The sequence below is a fragment of the Chiloscyllium plagiosum genome, unplaced genomic scaffold, assembly GCF_037043375.1.
Source record: "Chiloscyllium plagiosum isolate Xiang-an unplaced genomic scaffold, Cpla_swu_hap1 HiC_scaffold_26, whole genome shotgun sequence".
Classification (NCBI taxonomy): domain Eukaryota; kingdom Metazoa; phylum Chordata; class Chondrichthyes; order Orectolobiformes; family Hemiscylliidae; genus Chiloscyllium; species Chiloscyllium plagiosum.
This window is the reverse complement of record NW_028270164.1, coordinates 3,801,697-3,822,325: the sequence shown is the minus strand read 5'-3', so window position 1 is coordinate 3,822,325 and position 20,629 is coordinate 3,801,697. Positions and strand designations below refer to the sequence as shown.

The following is a 20,629-nucleotide window of genomic DNA, read 5'->3' as shown; positions in this document are numbered from 1 at the left end:
TTGCAGATGACACAAAGGTTGGAGGTGTCGTCGATAGTATAGAGGGCTACTGCAGGCAGCAGCGTGACATTGACAGGATGCAGAGCTGGCTGAGAAATGGCAGATGGAGTTCAACCTGGATAAATGCGAAGTGATGCATTTTGGAAGGTCGAACTCGAATGCTGAATATAGGATTAAAGACAGGATTCTTGGCAGTGTGGAGGAACAGAGGGATCTGGGTATGCAAGTACATAGATCCCTCAAAGTTGCCACCCAAGTGGATAGGGTTGTTAAGAAAGCATATGGTATTTTGGCTTTCATTAACAGGGGTATCAAGTTTAAGACCCGCAAGGTTTTGTTGCAGCTCTACAAGTCCCCGGTGAGACCACACTTGGAATAATGTGTCCAGTTCTGGTCGCCCAATTATAGGAAAGATACAGAGGCTTTGGAGAGGGTGCAAAGAAGGTTTACCAGGATGGTGCCTGGACTGGAGGGCTTGCCTTATGAAGAGAGATTGACTAAGCTCGGACTTTTCTCTCTGGAGAGAAGGAGGAAGAGAGGTGACCTGATCGAGGTGTACAAATAATGAGAGGAATAGATAGAGTCAATAGCCAGAGACTTTTCCCCAGGGCAGGATTGACTGGTATGAGAAGTCATAGTTTGAAGGTATTAGGAGGAAGGTGTAAAGGAGACAGAGGTAGGTTCTTTACGCAGAGAGGAGAAAGTGAGGACTGCAGATGCTGGAGATCAGAGATCCTCCAAACGGACCCCACCACCAGGTATATATTTCCCACCTCTCCCCTATCAGCGTTCCGAAAAGACCACTCCCTCCGTGACTCCCTCGTCAGGTCCACACCCGCCACTAACCCAACCTCTACTCCCGGCACCTTCCCCTGCAACCGCAAGAAATGCAAAACTTGTGCCCACACCTTCCCCCTTACTTCCCTCCAAGGCCCCAAGGGATACTTCCATATCCGCCACAAATTCACCTGCACCTCCACACACATCATCTATTGCATCCGCTGCATCCGATGTGGCCTCCTCTATATTGGGGAGACAGGCCGCCTACTTGCGGAACGTTTCAGAGAACACCTCTGGGACACCCGGACCAACCAACCCAACCACCCTGTGGCTCAACACTTCAACTCCCCCTCCCACTCCACCAATGACATGCAGGTCCTTGGACTCCTCCATCGCCAGACCATGGCAACACGACGGTTGGAGGAAGAGCGCCTCATCTTCCGCCTAGGAACCCTCCAACCACAAGGGATGAACTCGGATTTCTCCAGTTTCCTCATTTCCCCTCCCCCCATCTTGTCTCAATCAAATCCGTCGAACTCAGCACCACCTTCCTAACCTGCAATCTTCTTCCTGACCTCTCCGCCCCCACCCCACTCCGGCCTATCACCCTCACCTTGACCTCCTTCCACCTATCGCATTTCCAACGCCCCTCCCCCAAGTCCCTCCTCCCTACTTTTTATCTTAGCCTGCTGGACACACCTTCCTCATTCCTGAAGAAGGGCTTGTGCCTGAAACGTCGATTCTCCTGTTCCTTGGATGCTGCCTGACCTGCTGCGCTTTTCCAGCAACACATTTTCAGCTCTTTACGCAGAGAGTTGTGAATGCATGGAATGTGTTGCCAGCTGTGGTGGTGGAAGCAGAGTCATTGGGGACATTTAAGCGACTGCTGGACATGGATAGCAGTGAGTTGAGGGGTGCGTAGGTTAAGTTACTATATTTTACATTAGGATTAAGTCACGGCACAACATCATGGGCCTATTCTGCACTGTATGTTTCTATGTTCTGTGAAACCCACGCTGACATGGGGAGAATGTGCAAACTCCACATAGACAGTCGCCCGAGTCTAGAATCAAATCTGGGACCATGGTGCTGTGAAGCAGCAGTGCTAATCACTGAGCTACCGTGCCATACTGCAGGAAAGTTAAAAGTGTGTTTGATGGAAGCTAACCCAGTGACTGAGAGATTATGGTGAGAAATGGACATTAATAACAAGCAGGAGATTTCCCCATTGGATTTTTCAGCCATTCTGAAACATGAGACAAACAACTGAGCACAGTTCTGCTTGTTTAATCGCAGTGGTTAAAATCCAGCCACATTCCTGGTGCTGGATAAAGAAGTTATATCATAAAGTCTATTCACAACATTGACTTTTTTCTGTCTTATATAAAAATATCTAAATAAAACTATATATATATATATATATACCACAGGTGAAAGGAAAAAAAGAATAAACTCCAGCCACTAGCCTCTAGTCTGAACTCTATCCTGTGTCATTACCCTCCCTCTGAGCCAGGAGGGTCAGGTCCCACCTGCTCCTGAAGTGGGGGCGGTAACACACACCAATTACTGGCTCCCTGCTTCCACCTGGTCTCAGACATTCCTACCAATTCCATTTGATTATAACATTCCCTGTGGAAAGGTAGAGGTGAGAATGCCTATCCCACGCATTGAAGAATTTTTGATAACGTGGTGCGAGCAGCTCAAGTAGAGAATATTCCCATTTCTGATCGAATCTTGTAGGAAAGGGGGCATGGAGCAAGTGTGTGGGCAAATCAGGTTAGGCAGTGACATCAATTCCGGAAAAGGGTCACGGCACTCCGAGTGGCTCAGTGGTTAGCGCTGCTGCCTCACAGCGCCAGGGACCCGGGTTTGATTCCAGCCTCGGGTGACTGTCTGTGTGGAGTTTACACATTCTCCCCATGCCTACGGTGATGGGGACCACAAAACGACTTGACTGTCATCAAATCTGCCCGTTTAATATTGCCCATCACTGCAGCAAAGCTGTCACCCTTACCTGGTCTGGTCTACATGTGACTCCAGACCCTGAGCTGCCATTCTGAAAAAATCCTGGAAGGTCACTTCGTTGCATTCAAAGCAGTTACTCACCCCCACCATCTCGAGGAGAACCAGAGGTGGGCAGTAAATGCTGGCTTTGCAAGACCCACCCGCAATCCTGTGAATGAATTTAAAATTATACACACCGCAGGCAGCCATTCGCCTTTCTGACTGGTGCTAGCTCCTTGATTGATAATGTTATGGGGTGTTCTACAACGTTAAGGAAGTCTGCACCAATACAAAAGGTTATTGAAAGAGCTGGACAGTTGCTCTCCAGCCAGGAGGACCCACCTGTTGGTTTGCCTCCTCTGTTGGGGTCTTCTTGGACCGAGTCGGTCTGTGTACGCCCTCACACTCACTCTCACTGGAGTAAGAGGAATGGCACCGGGGTCCATTGAGGAGGTCATCCCACAACATGTCCTCTGTCTCGGAACCGTGCTGGCTACTCTCCGATGCTGGCTGTGACCTGTCACAGGTCAGGGAGCTGAAGGTCATGTAGGACTTGGAACTGTTCTGAAAGACATGGAAGCATTTTAATGATAAAGCATTTAGCAAACAAGAGGCTTTCTGTACACACACCTGCTGCACAACAAAATCCTGTCAACACATCAGCCAGAGGTGGAGCTAATCACCGTAAAAGTTAACTCCAGCATCGTCAGAGAAAGAACAATGTTGATTACCTACCAATGCACAGTTTATACAAATCCAGCTCTCACCAAGTGTAGGAACGACAAGCTGTTTAACATCTGTTAATGCTGAGAATGTTGGCAATAAAGGAGAAAGCAAGATTCTCTTCACTAATGTGGAGACAGTAAGGATGGCAGATGCTGGAAGCCAGAGTCAATAGACGTGAAACTGGAAAGGCACAGCAGGTCAGGCAGCACCCGAGGAGCAGCAATGTTAATATTTGAAAGGGTTTGGGACTAAAACCTGCCACTCAAGTTGAGATAGGGTTGTTAAGAAGGTGGATGGTGTTTTGGCTTTCATTAACAGGGGGATTGAGTTTAAGAGCTGCAAAGTTTTGCTGCAGCTCCATAAAACCTTGGTTAGACCACACTTGGAATACTGTGTCCAGTTCTGGTCGCCTCATTATAGGAAGGATATAAATGCCTTAGAGAGGATGCAGAGGAGCTTTACCAGGATGCTGCCTGGATTGGAGGGCTTGTTTTATGAAAAGAGATTGAGTGAGCTCGGGCTTTTCACACTGGAGAGAAGAAGGAAGAGAGGTGACTTGATAAAGGTGTACAAGGTAATGAGAGGCATAGGGACAGTAGATAGCCAGAGACTTTTCCCCAGGGCAGAAATGGCTGTCATGAGGGATTATAATTTTAAGGTGATTGTAGGAAGGTTTGGGGGATTTGTCAGAGGGAGGTTCTTTACACAGAGAGTGGTGGGTGTGTGGAATGCACTGCCAGTGGTCGGAGTAGAGTCAGAGATGTTAGGGACATTTAAGCAATTGCTGGTCAAGCACTTGGACGGCAGTAAATTGAGGGGTGTGGGGGTGTGTAGGTTAGGTTGATCTTAGATTAAGATAAATGCTTGGCACAACATTGTGGGCCGAAGGGCCTGTACTGTGCTGTACTGCTCTATGTTCTATGAAACATTGACTCTCCTGCTCCTCAGATGCCTGCTGTGCTTTTCCAGCTTCACATCTATTGACCCTTCCCTTCAGTAACATTTTGACCAAGGAATTTATCAACTCAGCCAAGGAGTGATATACACTCCAACCAGTTCACATTTGACAGAAGTAAACATCACTCCATACTGTGTGGTTCAACAGCAAAAGTATTATCTCAGAAATGAAATTACAGATGATAGACAGCAAGAGAGAATAAGCTCCTGTTATCTCGATTGGTCAACGCAAAAATGTCTTGTTCTCAGCACAGCCCACTGCTGGCAGATTCTCTAAGTGCACAGCAGCATCAGATCCTCACCCTGATTGGATAATCCTCCACACAGCGTGGAGGTGCAGGTGCTGGACTGGGGTGGACAAGGTCAGAAGCCACACGACACCAGGTTATAGTCCAACAGGTTTATTTGAAAGCACCAGCTTTTGGAGCGCTGCTCCTTCGTCTGGTGCAGTGAGAGAGATGCTCGCAGACAGAGAATTTATAGGCAGAGATCAATGGGCAGAGCGATCAAAAGATCATATAAATGTGTGAGTGGAGTGTCAACAGACTGGATAATAAGTCTCTGCAGATGATCGAGAGTGTCAGACAGTGTGAGTAAAGTAAGTGACAGTGAGTACAGCAGATGCTGCAGATCAGAGTCAAGATTAGAGTGGTGCTGGAAAAAAGCACTTCCTGGGCTTCCTGACGAAGGGCTTTTGCCCAAAATGTCGATTTTCCTGCCCCTCGGATGCTGCCTGATGTGCTGTGCTTTTCCAGCACGACTTTAATCTTGGTAGGAGTAAAGTGTCAACAGCTGAATAGCAAGGGAAGGGATGGCCTGTAATCTGATTAATTGAGGCAGAGAGATAATTACAAAAAATTAAAAATAATGTGGTGCTGGAAACAAACCAAATGGCTGGAATAGCATGATAGGTATAAGAGTCACATGCCGAGAGTCAAACCAAAGTAACAAATAATGTAAAACAGTACAAACTAATTACGGGAGAGAGACCATAACAGGTAATCAAGGTGATGGTAGACGAGTGTGAGGACTGCAGATGCTGGTGATCAGAGTCTACATTAGAGTGGTGCTGGAAAAGCACAACAGGTCAGACAGCATCCGAGGAGCAGGAAAATCGACTTTTTGGGCAAAAGTCCTTCATCAGGATTTTCCTACTGCTCAGATGCTGCCTGACCTGCTATCAAGGAGATGGTGTCAAGAAGGGACAGGAAGGAAGGTTTTACACTAAACAGTGTGGTGAGGTTACGTCCTCCACACTGACACTGAGCCGGATTGAGGGAACGGCACTGATAGTGTGAGGGGAGAAGGCACAGCAGCTCTGGGTCCAGGTTCCAATCCAGGGACTTGAGCACATTCTCCAGGCAAACACATCTGTACAGAGGGAGTGCTGCACTGTTAGAGGGTCAGTACTGAGGGAGTGTGCACTGTCAGAGGGTCAGTACTGAGGGAGTGCTGCACAGTCAGAGAGTCAGTGCTGAGGGAGTGCGGCACTGTTAGAGGGTCAGTACTGAGGGAGTGCTGCCCTGTTAGAGGGTCAGTACAGAGGGAGTGCTGCACTGTTAGAGGGTCAGTACTGAGGGAGTTCTGTACTGTCAGAGGGTCAATACTGAGGGAGTGCTGCACTGTTAGAGGGTCAGTACAGAGGGAGTGCTGCACCGTCAGAGGGTCAGTGCTGAGGGAGTGCTGCACTGTCGGAGGATCAATACTGATGGAGTGCCGCACTGTCGGAGGGTCGGTACTGAGGGAGTGCTGCACTGTCAGAGGGTCAGTACTGAGGAAGTGCTGCACTACAAGAGGGTCATTACAAAGGGAGTGCTGTGCTGTCAGAGGGTCAGTACTGAGGGACTGATGCACTCTTAGGGGGTCAGTACAGAGGGAGTGCCGCTTTGCTAGAGGGTCAGTACTGACGGAATGCTGCACTGTCAGAGGGTCAGTGCTGAGGGTGTGCTGCACTGTCAGAGGGTCAGTACAGACGGAGTGCCGCACTGTTAAGGGGTCAGTACAGACGGAGTGCCGCACTGTTAAGGGGTCAATACAGAGGGAGTAATGCACTGTTACAGGGTCAGTACAGAGGACGTGCTGCACTGTCAGAGGGTCAGTACTGAGGGAGTGCTACACTGTTAGAAGGTCAGTACTGAGGGGGTGCTGTACTGTCAGAGGGTCAGTACAGACGGAATGCTGCACTGTCAGAGGGTCAGTACAGTGGGAGTGCTGCACTGTCAGAGGGTCAGTACAGAGGGAGTGCTGCATTGTCAGAGGGTCAGTACAGAGGGAGTATTGCACTGTTAGATAGTCAGTACAGAGGGAGTGCTGCATTGTCAGCGGGTCAGTACTGAGGGAGTGTTGCACTGTTAGAGAGTCAGTACTGAGGGAGTGCCTCACTGTTAGAGGGTCAGTGCTGAGGGAGTGCTGCACTGTCAGAGGGTCAGTACTATATTACATTATTTACAGTGTGGAAACAGGCCCTTCGGCCCAACAAGTCCACACCGACCCGCTGAAGCGCAACCCTCCCAGACCCATTCCCCTACATTTACCCCTTCACCTAACACTACGGGCAATTTAGCATGGCCAATTCACCTAACCTGCACAGTTTTGGACTGTGGGAGGAAACCAGAGCACCCGGAGGAAACCCACGCAGACACTGGGATAATGTGCAAACTCCACACAGTTGCCTGAGGCAGGAATTGCACCCGGGTCTCTGGCGCTGTGAGACAGCAGTGCTAACCACTGTGCCACCGTGCAGAGGGAGTGCTGCACTGTCAGAGGGTCAGTACAGAGGAAGTGCTGCACTGTTCGAAGTACCAGCTTTTTTACTGAAATGTTAAACCAAAGGCCCATCTAATCTTTGCTGGATATGAAAAATCCCATACTACAGGGAGTTATTCCCGGGATTCTGACCAATCAGCCTTCCTTGGCGTCACAAGAACAGTTTCCTGGATCACTGTCACGTGGCTCTTCATGGGATCCTGCTGTGCTAAAATTGACTGCTGTGATCCCTACCTTAAAGCAGTAATGACTCTCCGAAAGGGCAGCACGGTGGCACTGTGGTTAGCACTGCTGCCTCACAGCACCAGGACCTGGGTTCGATTCCAGCCTCAGGCGACTGTCTGTGTGGAGTTTGCACATTCTCCATGTGTCTGCGTGGGTTTCCTCCCACACTCCAGGGATGCTCAGGCGAGGTGGATTGACCATGGGGAAATACAGGGTTATAGAGAGGGGGGAATGGGGGGGGGGGGGGGGGTTATCTGGGTGGGATGCTCTTCAGAGGGTCGCCCTGGACTTGATGAGCCAAATGACTTGCTTCCACACTGTAGGGACGTGAATAAAAAGTACTTCACTTGATGTAAAACGGAGTCTGAGGGGTGGAAAAGGAATACTAAACCCAACTTTCTCTCAGCATCATCCCAACTTGCACCTGAACTTATTCTCCTTTCTAAACCCCAGTGAATATAGTCCTAACTGACCCGGTCAGTCACGCTGGATAAACATGAAGGAGAGAGGGATCGAGAGCTGTGCTAAAGAGGTGAGGGTGAGGAACAGACTTGTGGGGAGTATGAGTGCTAGAGTAGATCAGTTGGGCTGAATGGCCTGTTTCTTCACTCGGAACCTTTGCCTGTTCTCTCGGGCTGCTGAACAAATCTGCTTCAAGCTGGTATAAAAACAGAAAGTGCTGGAGAAATTCAGCAGGTCTGGCAGCATCAACCAGCTGTATCCCTCACTGTCACTTTCTCTCTATCTTCACATATCTGCTCATTCCTTCCCTCCTCCCATCACCCCACTCCTGTCTTCAGCATATACACCATCTTTTTCCAGCTCGTACCAGTTCTGAAGAAGTCATGCCAGACCCGAAACACTAACTCTGTTTCTCTCTCCATGGATGCTGCCAGACCTGCTGAATTTCTCCAGCACTTTCAGTTTTTATACCAGCTTGAAGCAGATTTGTCACACAGCCCGAGAGAACAGGCAAAGGTTCCGAGTGAAGAAACAAGCCATTCAGCACAACCGCTCTACTCTAGCACTCATACTCCACACAAGACTTCCTCACCCTCACATCTTCAGCACAGTTCTCAATCCCTCTCTCCTTCATGTTTATTCAGCGTGACTGACTGGGGTTTAGAAGGTTGGTGGGGGTGGGGGTGTGGAGGTGTGTGTCTGTTGGGCTGGGTCCCTTAGACTAGGACCAGGCAGACTAAATTCAGAAAGGATGACCGCGGAGTCTCCAGGGCTCACAGGGCAGGCCATTTAGGACTGAGGTGAGGAGAAATGTCTTCACCCAGAGGGTGGGGAGCCTGTGGAATTCACTGCCACAGAAAGTGGTTGAGGCCAAAGCATTGAATGTTTTCAAGGAGTTAGATACAGTTCTTCGGGCTAAAGAGAACTAACAATATGGGCAGAAAGCTGGAACCGGAGACTGAACTGGATGATCAGCTGTGATCATATTGACATGGCAGAGTAGGTTTGAAGGGCCGAATGGTCTACTGCTGCTCCTATTCTATATGTTCCCTTTAAATGGGTGGATATTACTCACCTCGGCACTCCTTGTGTGAGTGAGTTCCACAGTCTCTCTGGTTAAAGGAGATTCTTCTGTATTCCCAATTAGATTTCTCAGTGAATATTTGATATTGATGGCTGTGAAGGCCATTTTCTCTGTGGCTATGCAATCAAACATTTCCCCGATTTCTAGAGAAAAAGCCCCCTCCCCATCCCTGCTCCTGATGACCAATCCCCTTCACTGACAGTAATTAGAAACAGAACCAAGAGCGATATGAGGAACATCTAAAGTCACACAGCAAGTGATTTGGGTCCAGCAATGCACTGCCTGGGGATGTGCTGGAGGCAGCTTCAATTAAGGCAGAATTAAACTGTAACCTGCAAAGGAGGAAGGTGCAGGGGCGTGGGAAACAGCTAGGAGAGTGACCCAGATAGGTGAGAGCTGGTGTAGACACAATAGGACACATGGCTTCCTTCTGTGCTTTGTAACAGTTTTGTGATTCACTCCAGGAGCCCCCTGAGTTAGGGGTGAAGCACATTACTCTCACACCTTGGCACCTGCCAACTGGTTTCATCCAGTGATGTAAATAGTGCACTTCCTTCTCACTGAATTAGTACCATTCCCCCCAGCTCCTACCCACTGCCAGAGAGTAGGCCAGGAGCAATGAAAACTCACTCTTGTCTAAGATTCAGGGTCAAGTTGACCCAGCCCTAAGCCAGTGTCAAGTATTTGTTAAATTCACTGGAGCTATTCATACCTGAGTCGGGGCTGTCGATTCAACCTCAGAGTCCACTAAACTGTCCGAGTCTCGTCTTGGAATCTCCCATCTTGGAATGATTTCTCCACTCTGTAAGTTGATGGAAAAGGGAGATGGTTGTAACAGAGGTGGTGCTCAGTTTAAATTACTGTGCTTTATTTCATATTCATTCAGAGGAAGTGGGCAGTGTTGGCTGCCCGTCCCTAGTTGCCCCTTGAGAAGGAGGTGGTGAGCTGACTTCTTGAACCACTGCAGTCCACCTGCTGTGAGTTGACCCTCAATGCCCTTAGGGAGGGAATTCCAGGATTCTGACCCAACCTCACTGAAGGAATGCCAACATATTTCCAAGTCAGGATGGTGAGTGACTTGGAGAAAGTGGGCACTGCAGATGCTGGAGATCAGAGTCTAGATTACAGTAGTGCTGGAAAAGCACAGCTGGTCAGGCAGCATCTGAGGAGCAGGAGAATCGACATTTTGGGCATAAGCAACTTGGAGGGGAACTTGCAGGGGGTTGTGTTCCTATGTATCTGCTGCCCTTGTCCTTCTAGATGGAAGTGGTCATGGGTTTGGAAGGTATTGCCTGAGAAGCCCTGGTTAGTTCCTGCAGTGCATCTTGTAGTACACACTGCTGTTACTGAATGTCAGTCGTGGAGGAAGTAAATATTTAAGGTGATAGTTGGGGTGATGATCAAGCAGGCTGCTGTGTCCTGGATGGTGTCAAGCTTCTTGAGAGTTGTTGAAGCTGCCCCCATCCAGGCAAGTGGGGAGGATTCCATCACACTCCTGACTTGTGCCTTGTCAATGGTGGACAGGCTTTGCGGAATCAGGAGATGAGTTACTTGCCGCAGTATTCCCGGCCTCTGATCTGCTCTTGTAGCCGCTGTATTTTTATGGCTAGTCCAGCTGAGTTTCTGAACAATGATAACCTCCAAGCTGCTGTTTGGTAAAGGGGTCAGTGACAATAAGGTCACAAGAAATTCATGATAACAAAAACTGAAACACAGTCTGGTGAAGAGTCACTGAACTCAAAACATTAACTCTGCCTTCTCCCTACAGCTGCTAGACCTGCTGAGTTTTGCCAACAATTTCTGTTTTGTTTCACATCTCCAGCATCTGTAGTTTTTTATTTTTATTGACACCTGTGTGGTTGGGGTCTTCCAGAGGAGACTGACGTGGATTCTCCACAACACTTCTGGCTGCAATTGTTGCAAATATGCCAGCCTTATCTTTTGCACCAATGGGTTAGGCTCCGCCCTCAACAAGGATGGGGATATTGGTGGAGATTTTTCCTCCAATGAGTTCTTTAATTATCCACCACCACTCACTACTGGATGTGGCAGGACTGCAGAGCTTCGATCTGATCTGTTGGTTATGGGATTGCTTAGCTCTGCCTGTCATTTGCTGCTTGTGCTGTTTGGTGTGCAGGTAATCCTGTTTGATGGCTTCACCAGGTTGATACCTCATTTTCAGGTGCTGCTGCTGGCATGCCCTCCTACACTCTCCATTGGCTTGATGGTAATGGTTGAGTGGGGGATACAGATTGTGCTGGAGTACAGTTCTGCTGCTGTTGATGGCCTACAGTGCATCATCGATCCCCAGTCTATTTAAAAGAGATCTATTTAAAATCTATGATGTTTAGCACGGTCATAGTGCAATACAACATCATGCAGAGTATTCTCAATGTGAAAATGGGACTTCATCTCCACACATGGATATCTGCAGCCAGCAGACTGGTGAGGATTGGATTAAGTCTGTTTTTCCCCTTTGTTGCCATGGTTAATCTATTCGGAGGTGACTAGCTCAGACAGTAGTGCAGCTGATGAGCCGTTCTTGGTGATGCACAGGGTGGTCCCCCACCAGTCTCCACTCTGTCATCCCTCAGTGTTTCCTCCATGCAGTGTTCAGCAGGAAGGAGAGGAGGGCTGGACAGAAGATCCACTCCAGCCCCAAACCCCAATGGGATGGACCCTTTTCCTATCCATCTTAACCAGTTACGTATTTCAGAGAACTCGGCAACACCCTCCAGTGTGACCCTCCAATGTGATCCTCCAGTGTGCAATTCTAATTTGGATAGAAATGGGATTACAGGGGAGAGAGTAAACGAGAGAGGCGAAGTCTCTAGGTTACCTTTGCTGTCCCCAGAGTTTGGACCTGGGTTTTCTTTCTGAGGTGTAAAGTGAAGTTGTTCAAAGTGACTTCTCTGCTTTGCTGAAGTAATAGCCGTCGTGACTGGCTCTCCGTATCCTCACTGGAATTCTCATCAGAGACACGGCTCCTCGTTCGACAGTGAGCACCCTGTAAGCATTGCACAGCTTTTCAAACTCAGCTCATACCCATTGCTAACGTCAGAAACAGGCAACCTCTCTCAAGAATTACATTTTTGATTTTTTTCTTAAAAGAGATTAAAACATGAGTGAGCAGGCCACACCAATGAATCCCATGCCTTTTTAACCCATTCACTGGTTATCCAAGTATCAGTAAACAATCTATCTGATAATTTAGTAGATTAGCCAATCTAGCAGTTGTTTAGCACATTACTAACAGATCTCCCAGGTAACCAACGTGCCATTCTGCAAACTTCACACCATCCGATCTACAGTACAATATTCAGGACAGGAAACAAAGGGAGGGTCAAAGGAGTTGAGGTATACAATTACATCACCCCCCTCAGCAGGGGGGGGGTGGAGCCTGTGGTGTAGTTCCAGTCAACAGGAGGATGAGAGTAGGGAGGACAGGGACAGGATTTCATGGTCACAGGAATGTGCTGGCAGACAGCAAGCTGGTTTGAAGTGTGTCTACTTCAATGCCAGGAGTATTTGGAATAAGGTAGGTGAGCTTGCAGCATGGATAGGTGCCTGGGACTTCAATGTTGTGGCCATTTCAGAGACATGGATAGAGCAGGGTCAGGAATGGATGATGCAGGTTCCACGGTTTAGATCTTTCATTAAGAACAGGGAAGGTGGTAAAAGAGGGAGAGGTGTGGCTTTGTTAGTCAAGGATAGTATAATGGTGGCTGAAAGAACTTTTGAATGAGGACTCATCTACTGAAGTGGTATGGGCTGAGGTTAGAAACAGGAGAGGTCACACTGCTGGGAGTTTTTTATAGACCTCTGCTGAATTCCAGGGATGTGAAGGAGTAGATTGGAAAATCAATTCTGGGTCGGAGTGAAAGGAACAGGGTGAATATTATGGGGAACTTTAACTTCCCCAACGTTGACTGGAAATGCTATAACTCGAGTAAGTCGGATGGATCAGTTTTTGTCCAATGTGTACAGGAGGGTTTCCTGACACAGTATGTCGAAGGGCCAACAAGAGGGGAGGCCACACTGGATCTGGTACTTGGTAATGATCCAGGCCAGGTGTTTGATTTAGTAGTAGGTGAGCACTTTGGAGAGAGTGACCATAATTCAGTTACGTTTAGCTTAGCGATGGAAAAAGATAGGTACATGCCACAGGGCAAGAGTTATAGATGGGGAAAGGGCAAGTATAATGTGATTAGGCAAGATTTAGGAGGCATGGAATGGGGCAGCAAAATGCAGGGGATGGAAACAATGGAAATGTGGAGCTGGTTTAAGGAACAGATATTGTGTGTCTTTAATAGGTATATCCTTGTCAGGCAGGGAGGAAGTGATAAGGTAAGGGAACCGTGTTTGCAATTTGGATTAGAAACTGGCTTTCTATAAGAAGGCAGCGAGTAATGGTTGATGGAAAATATTCAGCCTGGAGTCCAGTTACTAGTGGTGTGCCACAAGGATCTGTCTTGGGACCACTGATATTTGGCATTTTTATGAATGACTTAGATGCAGGTGTAGGTGGATGGGTTAGTAAGTTTGCAGACGACACTAAAGTCGGTGGAGTAGTGGACAGTGTGGAAGAATATTGCAGGTTTCAGAGAGACTTGGATAAACGGCAGAACAGGGCTGAAAGGTGGCAAATGGAGTTCAATGCAGATAAATGTGAGGTGATTCACTTTGGGAAGAATAACAGGAAGACAGAATACTGGGTCAGTGGAAAGACTCTTGGTAGTGTCGATGTGCAGAAAGATCTTGCTGTCCATGTACATAGATCCCTGAAAGTTGCCACCCAGGTTGATAGTGCTATTAAGAAGGTATACGGTGTGTTAGGTTTTATTGGTAGAGGGATTGAGTTCTGGAGCCGCAATGACATGCTGTAACTATACAAAACACTAGTACTCATTTGGAGTACTGTGTGCAGTTCTGGTCACCCCATTACAGGAAGGATGTGGAAACATTGGAAAAGGTCCAGAGGCAATTTACCAGGACGTTGCCTGGTCTGGAGGGAAGGTCTTATGAGGAAAGGCTGAGGGACTTATGTCTGTTCTCATTAGAGAGAAGGCTAAGAGGCGATTTAATAGAGACATATAAGATGATCAGAGGATTAGATAGGGTGGACAGCGAGAATCCTTTTCCTAGGATGGTGACATCAGCTCGTACGAGGGGGCGTAACTACAAATTGAGGGGTGATAGATTTAAGACAGATGTCAGAGGCAGGTTCTTTACTCAAGAGAGCGGTAAGGGCATGGAATGCCCTACCTGCCAATGTAGTTAACTCAGCCATTAGGGAGATTTAAACAATCCTTGGATAAGCACATGGATGATGATGGGATAGTGTAGGGGGCTGGGCTTAGATTAGTTCACAGGTTGGCGCAACATCGAGGGCCAAAGGGCCTGTTCTGCATTGTATTGTTCTATGTTCTAACTAAATGCCAGAAATTCATCAAAGGAGCAGAATGGCTTCCTCATTCTGCTTTTATGCATTCACAGGGCATGGACATCGCTGGCAATCCCAGCATTTATTGCCCGTCCTTACTTGCCCTTTGAAAAGGTGGTGATGAGCTGCCTTCTTGAACCGCTGCAGTCCATTTCCTGTGAGTGAACCCACAATGCCATTGGGGAGGAAATTCCAGGATTTTGACCCAGCGACACTGAAGGAACAAGTCAGGATGGTGGAATTGATGTTCCTACATATTTATTCCCCTTGTCCTTCTAGATGGAAGTGGTTGTGGGTTTGGAAAGCCATGTCTAAGGAGCCCTGATGAGTTGCTGCAGTGCACGTTGTACATGGTACACACTGCTGCTACTGAGTGTCAGTGTTAAAGGGAGAGGATGTTTGTGGATGTAGTGCCAATGAAAGAGGGCTGCCGTTCTGACCTGCTGTTGCAACCACTGTATTTATGTGGCGAGTCACTTCAGTTTCCAGTCAATTGCAACCCCCACTTTGTTGGTAGTGGAGGTATCAGTGATGGTAACACCATCAAATGTCAAGAGATGGTCATTGCCTGGCATTTATGTGCCACTTACATTACTTGCCACTACTCATCCCATGTCTGGATATTGTCCAGGTCTTGCTGCATTTGAACATGGACTGCTTTAGTATTTGAGAAGCTGCGAATGGTGCTGAACATCACACAAACATTAGCAAATGTCTCCACTTCTGACCTCACGAAGGTCATTTATGAAGCACCTGGAGAAGGCTGGGCCTAGGACACGACCCTGAGAAACTCCTGCAGGGATGTCCTCATTTGAATCCAAAAATTCAAAACAGGTGCTGGGTCCACTTCTTTTCATCATTTATATAAATAATTTGGATGTGAGCATAAGAGGTACAGTTACTAAGTTTGCAGATGACACCAAAATTGGAGGTGTAGTGGACAGCGAAGAAGGTTACCTCAGATTACAATGGGATCTTGACCATGGAGACAATGGGCTGAGAAGTGGCAGATAAGAGTTTAATTCAGATAAATGCGAGGTGCTGGATTTTGGAAAAGCAAATCTTAGCAGGATTCATACATTTAATGGTAAGGTCCTAGGGAGTGTTGCTGAACAAAGAGACCTTGGAGTGCAGGTTCATAGCTCCTTGAAAGTGGAGTCGCAGGTAGATAGGATAGTGAAGAAGGCATTTGGTATGCTTTCATTTATTGGTCAGAGTATTGAGTACAGGAGTTGGGAGGTCATGTTGCGGCTGTACAGGACATTGGTTAGGCCACTGTTGGAAAATTGTGTGCAATTCTGGACTCCTTCCTATCGGAAAAATGTTGTGAAACTTGAAAGGGTTCAGAAAAGATTTACAAGGATGTTGCCAGGATTGGAGGATTTGAGCTACAGGGAGAGGCTGAACAGGCTGGGGCTGTTTTCCCTGGAGCGTCGGGGGCTGAAGGGTGACCTTATAGAGGTTTACAAGATTATGAGGGGTATGGATAGAGTAAATAGGCAAAGTCTTTTTCCTGGGATGGGGAGTCCAGAACTAGAGGGGTGAGAGGGGAAAGATATAAAAGAGACCTAAGTGGCAATTGTTTCACTCAGAGGGTGATACGTGTATGGAAAGAGCTGCCAGAGGAAGTGCTGGGAGGCTGGTACAATTGCAACATTTAAGAGGTATTTGGACGGGTATATGAATAGGAAGGGGTTAGAGGGATATGGGTCGGGTGGTGGCAGGTGGGACTAGATTGGGTTGGGATATCTGGTCGGCATGGACAGGTTGGACCAAAGGGTCTGTTTCCATGCTGTACATCTCTATAACTCTATTAACTGCTTCTCTCTCCACAGATGATTGCAGTTTCTCCAACATTTTCTGTTTTAATTTCAAACTTCTAAAATCCGCAGTATTTTCTTTTATTAATGTCTTTCTTTGTCCCAGGTATGACTCCAATCAGTGGTGAGTTTGCCCCCTGATACCCATTGATTCCAGTTTAGCCAGAACTCCTTGATGTCACACTCGGTCGAATGCAGCCTTGATGTTAAGGGCTGTCCCTCTCCCCTCCCCTCTGGAATTCAGCTCTTTTGTCCATGTTTGACCCAAGGCTGTAATGAGGTCAGGAGCTGAGTGGCGCTGGGGGAACCCAAACTGGGCGTCACTGAGCAGGTTATTGCTGAGCAGGTGCTGCCTGATAGTGCTGTTACTGACACCGTCCATCACTTTACTGATGATCGAGGGTAGACTGATGGGGAAGATGTGCCCTGACTTTTGTGTACAGGACATTCATGGACTGTTTAAGCATCAAACCTTGACAGAATCACTGAGGAGACTTACTCTCCCAGGGTTGGACCCAGAGCCTGAGTTGCAACGTCCAACTTTCCTCGATAGGGTTCTTGCCTGCGTTGCCCTGAGGAAGAAGTAAATGACACAATCAAATCCATAATCTTCAGGGAATAATCTTGGGGAGCTGCATGGTCAAACTCCAGATGGATCTAATTCCAATCAGATCCCCACCTTGAACGCAGGGTCCAGTAGTTTTTTTAATTCATTCACGGGACATGGGCATCACTGGCTGGGCCAGCATTTATTGCCCATCCCTAATTGCCCAGAGGGCAAGTAAGAGTCAACCACATTGCTGTGGGTCTGGAGTCACATGTAGGCCAAATTGGGTAAGAATGGCAATTTCCTTCCATAAAGGACATTGATGAACCAGATGGGTTTTTCTGACAATCAACTCATGGTCATCATTAGACTCTTAATTCCAGATGTTTTATTGGATTCGAGTCCTACCACCTGCCAAGGGGGATTCAAACCCGGGTCCCCAGACCATTACCTAGGTATCTGGATTATCAGTTCAGTGAGAGTACCACTAGGTCATTGCCTCCCCTCCTGAGTTCCATTCAAACCCTCATTTTGAGCATTGGATCCAGTTCTAGACATTGAAAAATAAATGGCATACTCAGGCCCCAGGCGCAGTGGGAAAAGGAGCACAAAGCCAATCCCAACTTGAAAAGATTACATTAGAAAGAGGAGAGTAATGGCCAACATTAATAAAGCCAAAGTCACATTGACTATGATTTGGAGACAACCACCTGCTGAAGAAGCAGCGCTCCAAAAGCTAGTGCTTCCAAATAAACGTATTGGACTATAACCTGGAGTTGTGTGATTTTTAACCCATTGACTATGGACTTGCTGACCTGCCCATCTTTCCCTCAATGTCTTCCATTGAAATCTCACAACTTCATCTCTCCACGGTCTTGTCAACCAAATTGGTGAGAGGTAATGGGAAAATGCTGACATGCAATTGTGCACTGATGTAAGATTGTTAATACATCGAAATCGGAGAATCACAGTGTGTGTTCACTTTCCGTTACCGGGTCTCGGTTATTGAGTTCTCCCAGCTCAGGGCTCACCTCCTGCATCTGCTTCCGTTTGTGGGTGATGGGGTGTTTCGCTGTGTGGAGACGATCTGGCAGTGAACAGTCCCCAGCAGCAGCATCAGAACCATCGGGCTCACAATCTCACTGAGATACAAGACAGGCACCAGCAAATACAGACCAATCGACATCACTGAGAACACAAACAAAGGCAATGGAATCAACATCCATTCTGGCACAATAACTTAGAAATGAAATTGCAATGGCTGGTGAATGATCAAGAAAGTTCTTGTAAAGCACCTTCCAAGAGGTAGAGAGCCAGTAGCCATGTGAAGGTACCCAGTGAGGTTACCTGGATCCACCATCGATAGAAAAATGGGAAAAACAAAACTCGCACTATTCCCTTCCGAGTGAGAGAGGTCCAGGGACTCTCTGGTTTGGCTTTGACGAATGTTGACCCTGGACAATGAAGGGAAGCCAGTTAGTAATGATAGAGAGGCAATGGATAAGGCATGAATCATCTTTAGAAGGGCAACAACAGGACAGAGGGGTGCAGGGAATTGATACGTTTGAGGTGAAGCTGGATAAACCCACCAAGTAGGAAGAAGCTGACAGATGTGGAGCAGGTTGGCTCGGGGGTTTATGTGGGGTATGCACCATTTGGGCAGAAAATCCTGAAATTCTATGCATATATATAATTTGCTCAGAACACAAACAAAATACAGCTGTTTTATTCCAACAAATGATGTTTCAGACTGCCGTGCATCATACTCTACCCTGAAGCCTCATGGAGCTCTCAATGAAGGGGGAATGTAAGGCGAGTACCACTGGAACAGGAATAGGCCGTTCAGCCCCTCGGGCCTGTTCCACCATTGATCAAGGTCATGTGTGATCTCTGGTCTAACTCCACAGACCTGCTTTTGGCACATATCCCTTTGCTTAATGGAAACTTAGTTATCTCAGATTTAAACTGAACAACTGATTCAGCATCCACTGCTGTTTGTGGAAAGCGAGTTTCAAACCTCTCCTACCCTTTGTGGATACCCAGTGAACTCTTCCTCAGGGACAACATAATCGGATCAGAACAGAAGGGGCCCTCTGACGTTCCCAGCATCTGTCTGCTCAAAGCTACAGGAACATAAGAAATAAGAGCAGGGGTAGGCCATTCAGCCCATCAAGCCTGTTGCTGTCATTCCATTACATCTTAGCTGCTCTGCCGCAGGCTTTAACTCCCTTTTGTGCCAGGTCTCCAATATTTCAAAAATCTACCTAACACCTCTTTAAGCACTTCCAGTGACGTAGCCTCCACTACTCCCAGTTGGCAGAGAATTCCAACATTCACAACTCTCAGGGAGATTAAATTCCTTCACATTTCCCAATGGGATTGTACAACATAGACACTGTACACTCATGTAAACCACTACATGGACTACATAGTATCTGTGAGTTTTTCACACAATTAATTACAACTGAGGGTAATAATTGATTGGTTGGCCATTTGTCCTCACTATCCACTCTTAGTCCCCACCAAAGCAAGGAACACAGGACAGTGTGACATGTTTACATTGGCAGGTTCCATTGTAAATGTAAATGGATGGAGTTGAGATCAGGCACAATTTAATTAAACAGGGGACAGGCTCAGATGCCTGAATGGTCTTAAGACCATAAGATATCATAGAATTAAGCCATTCGGCCCATCAGGTCTGGTCTGCCATTCGATCCTGGTTGCTATGTTTCTGAACCCCATTCAATAACCTTTAATCCCCTTACCAATCAAGAACCAATCTATCTCTGTCTTAACTAGACCCAATGAGTTGGCTTCCACAGCCTTCTGTGGCAAGGAGTTCCACAAATTCACCACCCGCTGAAGAAATTCCTCCTCATCTCAGTTCGTTGAGTACAGATTGAGAGTCCTGATTAGATACAGGGCCCAAAACTGCTCTCAATATACCAAACGCAGTCTGACCAGAGCCTTACATCACCTCAGGAATACATCCCTGCTCTTGTATTCTAGTCCTCTTGAAATGAATGCTAACATTGCATTTGCTTTACTAACTGCCAACTGAACCTGCATGTTAACCTTAAGAGAATCCTGAACTAGGACTGCTGAAGCCTTTCCCCATTTAGAAAATAATCTACACCTCTATTCTTCCTATCAAATTACATAATCTCACACTTTCCCACATTATATTCCATCTCCCACTTCTTTGTCCACTCTCCCAGCCTGTCCAAGTCCTTCTGCAGCCTTCCCACTTCCTCAACCCTATCTGCCCTCCACCTATCTTTGTGACATCGGCAAATGTAGCAATAATGTCCTCAGTTCCTTTATCCAGATCGTTAATGTATAACGTGAATAGTTGTGGTCCCAACACTGCCCCCTCCATTAGACACCAGCTATCATCCTGAGACCCCTTTATCCCCACTCTCTGTCTTCTGCCTGTTAGCCAATCCTCTAGCCATGCCAGCACGTTGCCCCTAACACCATGGGCTCTTATCTTATTTAGCAGCCTTCTGTGTGGCACCTTGTCAAACGCCTTCTGGAAATCCAAATAGATCACATCCACTGGCTCTCCTTTATCTAATCTGCTCATTACCTCCTCCAAGAATTCTAACAGATTGGTCAGGCATGACCTCTCTTGACAAATCTGTGCTGACTCAGCCCTATTTTATCAAGTACTCCGTAATCTCATCCTTTATAATGAACTCTAAAATCTTACCAATGACTGAGGTCACGTTAACCAACCTATAACTTCCTGTCTTCTATCTGTCTCCTCTTTTAAACTATGGACATTACATTAGCTATTTTCCAGTCTCCTGGGA

At 47.2% G+C, this 20,629-nt stretch overlaps 1 protein-coding gene across 4 annotated transcripts in view; it reads right to left on the bottom strand.

The window, feature by feature from the left end:
- Nucleotides 1-20,629, bottom strand: part of LOC122563028 (protein PHTF1) — a 41,171-nt gene that overhangs the window by 11,437 nt on the left and 9,105 nt on the right. For 3 of the 4 annotated variants that reach the window (XM_087973430.1, XM_087973432.1, XM_087973431.1), the window contains exons 5-10: nt 18,110-18,268; nt 17,846-18,002; nt 16,767-16,839; nt 11,844-12,011; nt 9,717-9,806; nt 3,127-3,348 (exon numbers count right to left, since the gene is read on the bottom strand). In XM_087973430.1, coding sequence (XP_087829556.1) covers nt 3,127-3,348; nt 9,717-9,806; nt 11,844-12,011; nt 16,767-16,839; nt 17,846-18,002; nt 18,110-18,268 — 869 coding nt within the window. The remainder of the gene's footprint in view (nt 1-3,126; nt 3,349-9,716; nt 9,807-11,843; nt 12,012-16,766; nt 16,840-17,845; nt 18,003-18,109; nt 18,269-20,629) is intronic. The other variant, XM_087973433.1, reaches the window with a different exon arrangement.